At 36.8% G+C, this 9,725-nt stretch overlaps 1 protein-coding gene across 1 annotated transcript; it reads right to left on the bottom strand.

The window, feature by feature from the left end:
- Positions 1–4,647: 4,647 nt before the first annotated feature.
- On the bottom strand, positions 4,648–5,916 carry LOC141815575 (NAC domain-containing protein 2-like). The gene is made up of 3 exons (XM_074703526.1): positions 5,687–5,916; positions 5,234–5,592; positions 4,648–5,132 (listed from the first exon to the last, which is right to left on the bottom strand). The coding sequence occupies exons 1-3, from the start codon at positions 5,853–5,855 to the stop codon at positions 4,653–4,655; spliced, it is 1,008 nt and encodes a 335-aa protein (XP_074559627.1). The 5' UTR covers positions 5,856–5,916; the 3' UTR covers positions 4,648–4,652.
- Positions 5,917–9,725: the final 3,809 nt, after the last annotated feature.

Raw genomic sequence — 9,725 nt, 5'->3', positions numbered from 1 at the left:
AACATGTGGATGTAATTTACCAACAGAAGCAATGAGACTTCCTTCTGCCTTAGATTGTCAACACTGTGGAGCAAAGAGATTTTATTTAGAACCTCTTAATTTTTGTTGTGCTGGTGGTGAAGTCTTTTTGGTTTGTCCTCCAATGCCATATGATCTTCGATCCCTGTTAATTGGAACAGAAGAACAATCAGTACAATTCAGAAAAACATTAGGACCTATAATAATCACCTTGCCTTTACTTCATTTGGTGCAAAATATGATAAGACCTTAACCCAAAATCAATTTGGGGTTTACACTTTCAAAGTGCAGGGTCAAATTTACCATTTCTTAAATGGTTTGCGAGAAAATAGCTCTGAGAAACCTTCTGGAATTCAGTTCTATTTTTTTGATACTGAGGAAGAACTACAAAGAAGACTGGATTCGTCAAAAAGATTAGATAAAGAAACTCTAAGATTGCTTTTGCGCATTCTTGAAAACAATCCATATTGTAGGTTTTTAAAACAGTCAAGAGAAATTCCTAACATTGAGAACAAAACAATTGTCTTGAGTGCAAACCCTTGTTTAAACCAACGAAGATACAATCTTCCTTCGGTCTCTCAAGTAGCAGCTATTTTTTTTGAACAGGAGGCTGATTCTTATGATCAAACTATACACATTCAGATTTATAGTCTCTCAAATACAAGTCATAGAATCAAACATTACTATGGTTGTTATGACCCTTTGCAATATCCCCTTTTATTTCCACGAGGTGAAATTGGTTGGCATCTTGGGATTCCACGGGACAAAAAAAGGAAAAGAAATAGTCTACATCAACAGTTAGAAGATGGCGATATGATTGAACCAATCAGTTTTAGCTCAGTTGATGAATTATTAGAGTTTGAAAGCTCAGGTGAATTTTTTTGTAGTTATGTTTAGATTGTCAAACTAAGTGCAAACTTTTTTTCCCCTTCTTTTCTTGCTCGATGTTTATACTTTTTTCCTATGACTTCTAGGTGCTGACAAGGCCAAAAACAGTAGCAACACTGTTACCGCTAGGGAGTATTATTGTTATAAGTTTCAAATGAGGGAGAATGATGAGTCTATGCTTGTGCATACAGGAAGAGCATTTCAACAATTTGTCGTTGATGCTTATGTAAAGATTGAGTCCTGCAGATTAGATTTCCATAGAAAAAAACAGAATGAAATTAGAACAGAAATGTTGCAGGGTGTTCTTGATAGCTTGTCTTTTGGACAAACAAATGGGATCAATATAGGTCGTAGAGTTGTTTTGCCTGCATCGTTCATAGGTGGCCCAAGAGATATGAGGCGTAGGTATTTATATGCAATGGCACTTGTTCAAAAATATGGAAAGCCAGATATTTTTTTGACAATGACTTGTAATCCGAATTGGCCTGAAATTCAAGAAAATTTAAAATATGATGAAACTCCAAATGATAGACCTGATCTTTTAGCGAGAGCTTTTAGGGCGAAGTTAGAACTACTTAAGGTAGAATTGTTTAAGAAGCAGATTTTTGGTCAAGTAGCTGCATACGTATATGTCATTGAATTCCAAAAAGAGGCATGCCACATTGCCATTTTTTGCTCATATTAAAACTTGGTTCGAAGCTTCTAAATCCCACAGCCTATGACCGTATCGTTTGTGCTGAAATACCGGATCCAAAGTTACATCCGTATTTATACTCCTTGGTTACAAAACACATGATGCATGGCCCATGTGGTTCGATGAATATAAACAACCCTTGTATGAAATCGGGGAATTGCAAAAACCATTACCCTAAGAATTTTACTAGCCATACTTATCATGCAGATGATGGTTATCCTCATTATCGTAGGAGGAATGACGGCCAAAGAGTTAGGATTAGAAATCATGAACTAGATAATAGGTGGACTGTTCCATATAATCCATATCTTTTGGCCCTGTTTGATTGCCATATGAATGTAGAGATATGTTCTACTATTAAATTGGTCAAATATCTATACAAGTACATCTACAAGGGTCATGATGTTGTTAAGTACTCCTTTATTTCTATAGATGATTGTAAAATAGATGAAATCAAAAAATTTCAAGATGCAAGATGGGTAGGTCCATCAGAAGCTATGTGGACATCTATAGCACTATATTTTTCATCTACAATTTACTATTAATTAAATACTATACATTAAATACTTTAATATAAATTTGATCAAAATTATTTAAATTTATTAAAGTTATTTAAATATATTTTAAATTATTTAAAAACTATTATAACACTTTAGCAATCATTCAGATAGCCATTTGATAGCTACTATAACAACTTTATGATGATTTTAATCGTGATGTTGATCAAATTTAAAGTTAGTATTTATATATAATATTTTTAATCAATTTTTTTTAAAGAATATTTTAATATGTTGTAACAGTTGTATTATGACCGCTATAATGTAGCTACTTCGTGATTGTTATATCATCATTAGAATAAGGCTATCTTTAGTAAAAAAAAATTATATAATAGAGTACCCTTTTTTTACTTTTTAAAAGTAAGAGGTGGCTTTTGACGATTGTGATAATTGGGGAAAGCTACTTGTCACAATAAAATTCTCGTCACAAATTTGTGACGGGAATCTGCATCGTTAAATTTTAAAATTAAGATTAAATCCTGATCATAGATTGAATGGATGATTGTGATTGAATGGGTGATTGTGATTGAACGGTTAGATTCCCATCACAAATTTGTGACGGGAATATATTGTGACAAGTAGCATCACTCGTGATAATTAGGAATGCTTTTTTAATTTTTATCAAAAAAAAATTCATCTGCATAAATTTAAACTATTAATGATTAGTGTATGGAATGATAAAAATTTAGAAACTAAAAGATAGTTTAAAAGAAATTTTGACAAAATAAACTCGAACGATTTTTTTTTTAAAAAAAAAGAAATGAAAATCACTTGTAATAAATGCATTGATTAATAGAGTTTTTACAAAGTAAATTCATTTTTTTAAATTGTAATAATCTTTATAATTTATTTTTTTTGAAGAGTTTTAAAATATATAATTAGTTTTATAATTTTTAATGTAATTTTACATAAAGATGAACCCCACAATCCAATTGTGACATCACCTACACAACAATAAGCATGCTAGGAAGGATGAGGTACAAAGATGTCAATGTATGGTTCTCTAGATAAGCTGCCTAAAACCTCAAGGAATAAAGAAAATTACCTAACCTCACCTTGAAATACTTATTATGCTCAATTTGTGATAAGCTGGATTTTCATTAACATTTTAATTTTGTAGCTCCATTCTTTGGTTGGAAGTTGTATACTTTATGGGACAACAAAAGGATGTCCCTTTATTTCTAAATCGACATCCCACTTTGATCTTTTATCAAAAAGGATATTCTATCTTATTATTCAATTGTGTATAATTATCTAAATATCTTCCAATACGATTGTATACTGTTCAGTACAATTATCTTTCACCTAAATTCAAAATCTTAGTTTCTAAACTAATCAAACGCATTATAACAACTACAGTTTGATAGCTGTTATACATGTCGTAATTGCTACAACACGCCCGATATACTTAATATTCAAAATATTTATGTTGTAGTAGTTACAGTTTCATAACTGCTACAACGTAGATTCAATTTTATTCATCTATCATTCACATTGTAACAATTACAAAATCGTAGTTGTTACAATGTAGGTTCGACATACTCACCTAATATTCATATTGCAGTAGTTACGAAATCATAATTGCTAGAATATATATAACAATTACAATTTTATAGCTGTTATAACGTGTATGACCAATTCAGAAATTAGACGAGAGATAACAGTACTAACCAATATAGAATAGTTGTAGAGGATATTTGAATAAATATACATAGTTGAATAGTGAGGTAGAATGTTTTTTTTGATAAAAAAATTAAAATGGAACACCCCTTTATTGATTTGAAAAATAAAAAGAGATCCTCTTGATTTTTATCCTACTTTCTACTCACCGTTTAGAAATAGAATTTTTTGCCTTTTACTTGTAATTCAATTGCAGGTTGCACTTGTCAACTAGCATCTCATCTTTGATCTCATCTTAGGAATAGAATTTTGATTTTTTTTTTTTCACATGTGCCAAGCTTTAGCAAGTGACAACAAAAGGTTCATCAATCACTTACTATTTAGAGGAATCCATTCACTTCATCAGATAAGCATACTTTTCAGCCATCAGTGACATCATTTGAATTGATTAGATTATTTTATAGGATACTTACTAATCAAGTAGGCGAGTTGATAACCATGACATAATCAACTCATTATTATCTTTAACAATCATTAATTAATTAAAAAATAATAATATCAAAAGACTATGCAGAGTATAAAAGTGTTTTGTTTCTCGAATGATTTCGCTGTTTTTTTTTTTTTGTTAGATAACCTTCCTTCAACAGAACCAAACAGAAAGTGGAAGACGATGATTCAACTAAGTATATTAGTATTCCTGCCGATCGCGTGCGATGCGATGTACAAGCCAAGTTATAATTTTTTTTTTGTTTTTAATTAACAAAAACTTGAAAGATTTTTGTTGTGCCTACTTTGTTGTCGCCATTACGATCTTTTGGAACAGGCAGGCCGGTTGAGAGGATAATTTCGACAGGCACTAGCTTTCGCATCTGTACTTAAGTTGGATGGCGATACCTCATCAGATGAGAATTTGACAGCGACTGCGGATTGAAGAAAGTTTGATCGACGAAGGTGAAATTTTTGGGTGCAATTGCAAAGTTAGGCCTTTTCACCGGAGATGCTTCGCCATGGCCGAAATCGAGGTAGTCATGGCGCTTCAGGCTGTGCTCTGTTTTGAAGCTGGGGGAGGCTACTGGTCGAGGGAGATGCTGCTGCTGCTGCTGCTGCTGCTGAACTAAGTAGTTGTTGCTGCCGTGGCCGTGGATGAAGGATTGGTCGGGAATCGAAGATGGGTGATCGAGCAGGAGAGAGAGGGCGGAGTAGTCGGCGGCGTCGAGGAGCTCCGAGAAGGAGTAAGATTTCGGCAGAGTCAGGGCGGTTTCCTCCTCCGCCCCGGAGTCTTCCTGGTCGGCGTCCATGGCGGATTGGTGGTGGCTTCCCTTCTTGTAGATCCGGCAAAGCACCCAATCATCCAGCTTAGGTGAAGTAAGAATCAAAACCATCAAAAAGAATGAACAATTTTTAATCGTAGAAATCGATCTCGAGATTGGAAGAAACTAGGTTCGTCGATATATACCCTCATGGAGGCGTCCCTGTTGAGCTTCTTGGGCTTGTAGTCGTGGCTCTTGTTGTGCTCCGCCTCGGCGAGGCGATACTCGTGCATGATCCACTCGGTCTTCACGCCTCGCGGCGGCCGGCCGCGGTAGAACACGAGGGCTTTTTTCACGCCGATGCTTTCGCTCTCGCCGTCACCGCCGCCGCCGCCGCCGCCGATGCAGCCGCGAAGCTTATCCCTCCCGGGAAATATGGGCTTGTCGGTTCCGGTGGCCTTCCAGTAGCCCGACGCCGCCGACCGGTTGGGGCGGAAGCCGTTGGGGTACTTGCGGTCGCGGGGGCTGAAGAAGTACCACTCGCGATCGCCGAACGCCGCCATGGCTATACATACCAAGACAGAAAGACGAAAGATGATTCAGGCGATGAATTTAGGGTTTGCAGGAGGGGATTTTAGTAGCGGGAAGGAAAGACGAACCGGGGAGGTCCCAGGGATCGAACTTGTAGATATTGACGTCGGCGATGACGGAGACAGGGCAGGGGAGGGAGCTGGCTCGGTTTTTGAGGTAGTGCTGGATGAGCTCTTCGTCGGTGGGGTGGAAGCGGAAGCCCGGCGGCAGCGACACCGGAGCTACGGTGGTCGACATGATTCGATGCAGATGATGATCACTGCTCTCTCTGTTCTTCGTGGTGTGAGCTCGAAGGAAGGAGAAGAGGAAGAATTGGAATTTTTGGTGGTGGAAGAGGGCGTGGTTATATCATGGAGGAGTTTTGTCGTCTAGTAATCAGGACCATGCGGTTATTTATGGAGCAATTTTTATTTTTTAATAGATTCTATTTCCTAAAAAAAAGATCCTCGTCATTTTATCCCTCAGCTTCTCTGCTTACTTGAATTATCAAAATATTTTTAATGGTTTAAAGTTTCATTATTTGACGGCAGAAAATTAAGAGAATATTTTGATATTTATCAAACAATAGACTATTTTTTTCAAATAATCTTTCCTATTAAAAATATTTAAAAAAATTGTGGGTCATCGCAATTGACGACCACGACCTTTAGCCATAAAATTGCAGCCAAATCAAGATGGCAGTTAGAGTCGAGCGCGTGACCACTGACTGATCACGTGGCCTCCGACCTAGCCGCACGATTGCGCGATCGATCTGCCATGCGATCTCATGATCGACCTATCACACAACCTCTAGCCTATCACCATCTTGGCCCCGACCGACTAGGTTCATCGCATGACCAAGGTGATTGCTATCTTGCCGCGATCATTAAAGTAAATCGAGAAACATGAACGATTCATCATTCATCTTATCTTACTATTTGAGAAAGTTGCTACTTGGGATTAACTACAAAAGCGTATCTTACCGTTACATCATAGTCCAAGGAGTAAAAAAAACTCCCTTTTAATAATATGCATTTACTCCAAAACATTATAAATTCATTATATCTTTTAATTTTCTTTCATTTACTCCAAACCACTATAAGTTCATCTTATTAGTTAATAGCGTTGATAGTTGAGGGATCAAATTGTTAAGAATGTTTTAGCAAACTTATGATCTTAATTTTTTTATATAAAATGAGATAATATTTTAACTTATGTTTGGTCGCTATATTATATTATTTTTAAATTGAAAAAGGACAAAAGTTAGGGGCCTCTTGCAAATTAAGAAATAAATAAAATTAAATTTTGAAGTAAATTACTTGTCATGTTTCCTTTAGCTTGTCATTTACTTCTTTTCCTTTCTAATTCCATCCAAGCAAGCATCACTAAGTTTCTCACATGCTTGTCTACTTAAGAAGATTTATGGATCTTCTTTGATGAATTATGCATTGTGCAAAACAACAAAATCGCATAGAATTTAATTCATGAAAGCATTCAATGGCTTGAGTGAAAGAATAATTAGAAGAAAAGAAAAAGATGATTAATCACCCTCCATTAAACTAACCCTTTTCTTAATTTGGTGGGATTAATGGACAACACATAGTGAAATGGATTTTCGATTAGTTAGTGCTTGTCACTCGTTCTAAACAGGGAAGTGAAAGAAACGGGGAAAGGGGATGGGGAAAGCCACAATTTGAGCTTTTATCATAAAAATAAAGGAGAGATAAAAAAAAGGATAGGATGCTTATTTAAAGTCACGGCAGTGTATACAAATTGTATAAGTTCACAAAAGCTTATTTAACCAATTCATAAATTATAGAAAAAAATAACCCTAAAAGCTTACATCCATTGTGAAAAGATAGATCAACCATAAAAAGACACTTTTGAAGTAAAGACATCATAAAATTAAACACTCACATCTGCAATTATAAATAAGCAGCAATGCTATAATATTACTGGATAAATAAAAAGAGAGATATTAGTGTGATCGAATTACTTGATGAATGCTATAATTTTTCAAATAGATAGTGATTAAAAAAAAAGAGTTATATCGAATTACTTCCTCCTCCATAAAATATATAACCTAAATTTAACTTCAACATCTTCCATCTCAAACTGATCAAGGCACTTATCAAGGGCCCTAAAAGGAATAGAATAAAGAATGTAGAAGATGGAAACATTAGTGTGATCGACCTTTTGTCAAGGTTGACTAAGCTCGGTTGATCAAGCTCAAGTCGATTCGAATTGAGTTTCGATGTTTGATCAATATATAAGTTAGTTGGTTGAGTGAAATGTTAAGGAGGTCAAGGTTAGTTAGATACTTAACAATCAATCAATATATTTGTTAACTAGAGAAAAAGTCAATTAGATCAAGGTTGACTAAATACTTGATAATGAAAAAGTCCAAGTGAGTTACGATTGGCTGGATGCTTGGCGGTCGGAAATCCAACAAACAGTTGGCATGAGACATGAAGTTCAAGTAGGTCAAGGTTAACCAGACACTTGATGATAAGGAAAAGTCCTAATAGATCAAGGATGACTTAATGCTATGTAGTGGTTGTAGGATCGAGTTAAGTGCTAGAGGGGGGGGGGGGGTGAATAGCGCTTAAGCATTTTTTTCGATTTTCAAAACTCGTGCGTTCGATTGCGTAAAGAGTATTGCGATAGTGGAAGACTTAAGTAAAATAAAACAATAGACAAGAGACAACCTTTTTTTACTTGGTTCACAGCCGAAGACTGCTACTCCAAGGCCCACGATCTGTGATAATTTTCGACAGACAATTCACTAATAAACTTGTTTCCTTATAGAAACAAGTTGGAACGAGTACAAATATTACGATAAAATAAATCTTTTATCGTAGATTAACAATGCAAAAATTAACTTGTTACCCAATTTGCCAGAGCTTCGTAGATCTTCGATTTGGCACGAATCCGGCGTCATGATGACTTGGTTGATTGCTTCTGCTTGCTCAGAATGTCGCCGACTCAACAAAACTTGATCGTGGATGTGTAAGAACTGTTGTTTCGAGCCTCTAGTTGACGTTGCTTATATAGAACCTGATGTGCGTAGGGTATACATATGTTTCTTATGCTTTAGTCGCACATCTTTCTGTATTTCACGATATTTCTTACGTTCATTGCATCCTTTATCTGTGCATTAGGCATGATTTTCTCCTTTTCCTAGTTCGGAGATCTGCTCATATTTTTATGTATTTGCAGGGCGGAAATGGAGTGAAAAGGCTAAATGGAGAAGCGATTGAAGACAAGGCTAGATAGGGTCGTGCCTCCTAGGCACGACCGTGTCTCACTCCTACAGGGGTCGTGCCCCAAAGGGCACGACCGTGCTTCACCAGAGGCAGACCCAGCCCCTGGCCGTGCCTTCGCTTCAGCCCACAGCTAGCACATGGTCGTGCCTGTTAGGATCGGTTGGTTCGCTATAGGGGGGGTGAATAGCATTTTTCGATTCTTCTTGATTGTTTCTCTGCAAGAGTGTTAGCGGAAGTAAAATATAAAAGAGAAAACAAAGATCAACGCTAACCCGGTTTGTTTACTTGGTATCCACCTCCGCAGAGGTGACTAATCCAAGGATCCACACGCACGCACACATCCGATGCACTATGAATCTTCTCCTTTTCGAAAACCTCGAAGGCGGAGAAACCTTTACAACTCTTTCGATCTCCTCAAAGATGATATGAAATAGTATTCAGGAGGAGAGGAAGAAAGCAAAAAATAGAGAACAAACACGTTCTCAAAAGAAGCGAGAAAGAATAAAAGAATGACAGAATTCTTGTGTTGATCTCGAGCATGCTTCTTTTATAATTCTTCGGCATCAGTCGACTGCTGGCAGGGCCAGTCGACTGATGGCTTCAATCGGCAATAAAATCTCACATTAAAGCACATTAAATGCTTGCCAATTTTCTGCAACGTTCAAATAGCAGTCGACTGATTCAAGACCAGTCGACTGGAATCAGTCGACTCCAATAACACCAATCGACTGCCCAGTCGACTCCTGTCTTCTTCTGGCTCGACTGATCTTTCTGTGTGCGTCTGATTTATGAGCAGTTGACTGCTGGCAGGGCCAGTCGACTGGTGAAGCTGAAAAATCCCATTTCAGCTTCTCTTGACCTA

The sequence above is a fragment of the Curcuma longa genome, chromosome 21 (assembly GCF_044706935.1).
Source record: "Curcuma longa cultivar G26 ecotype Majalengka, Jawa Barat chromosome 21, ITB_CL_G26_1.1, whole genome shotgun sequence".
Taxonomy (NCBI): Eukaryota; Viridiplantae; Streptophyta; class Magnoliopsida; order Zingiberales; family Zingiberaceae; genus Curcuma; species Curcuma longa.
The sequence above is the reverse complement of the archived record's forward strand: the minus strand, read 5'-3'. Positions and strand labels throughout refer to the sequence as shown.

What these genes read in the sequence shown, in the direction of transcription:
- LOC141815575 (XM_074703526.1), bottom strand. Translation starts at nt 5,855, where the DNA reads ATGTCGACCACCGTAGCTCCGGTGTCGCTGCCGCCGGGCTTCCGCTTC. An exon ending in CGATCCCTGGGACCTCCCCG is followed by an intron (nt 5,593 to 5,686) that starts GTTCGTCTTTCC and finishes TGGTATGTATAG; the next exon opens with CCATGGCGGCGTTCGGCGAT. An exon ending in ACAGGGACGCCTCCATGAGG is followed by an intron (nt 5,133 to 5,233) that starts GTATATATCGAC and finishes ACTTCACCTAAG; the next exon opens with CTGGATGATTGGGTGCTTTG.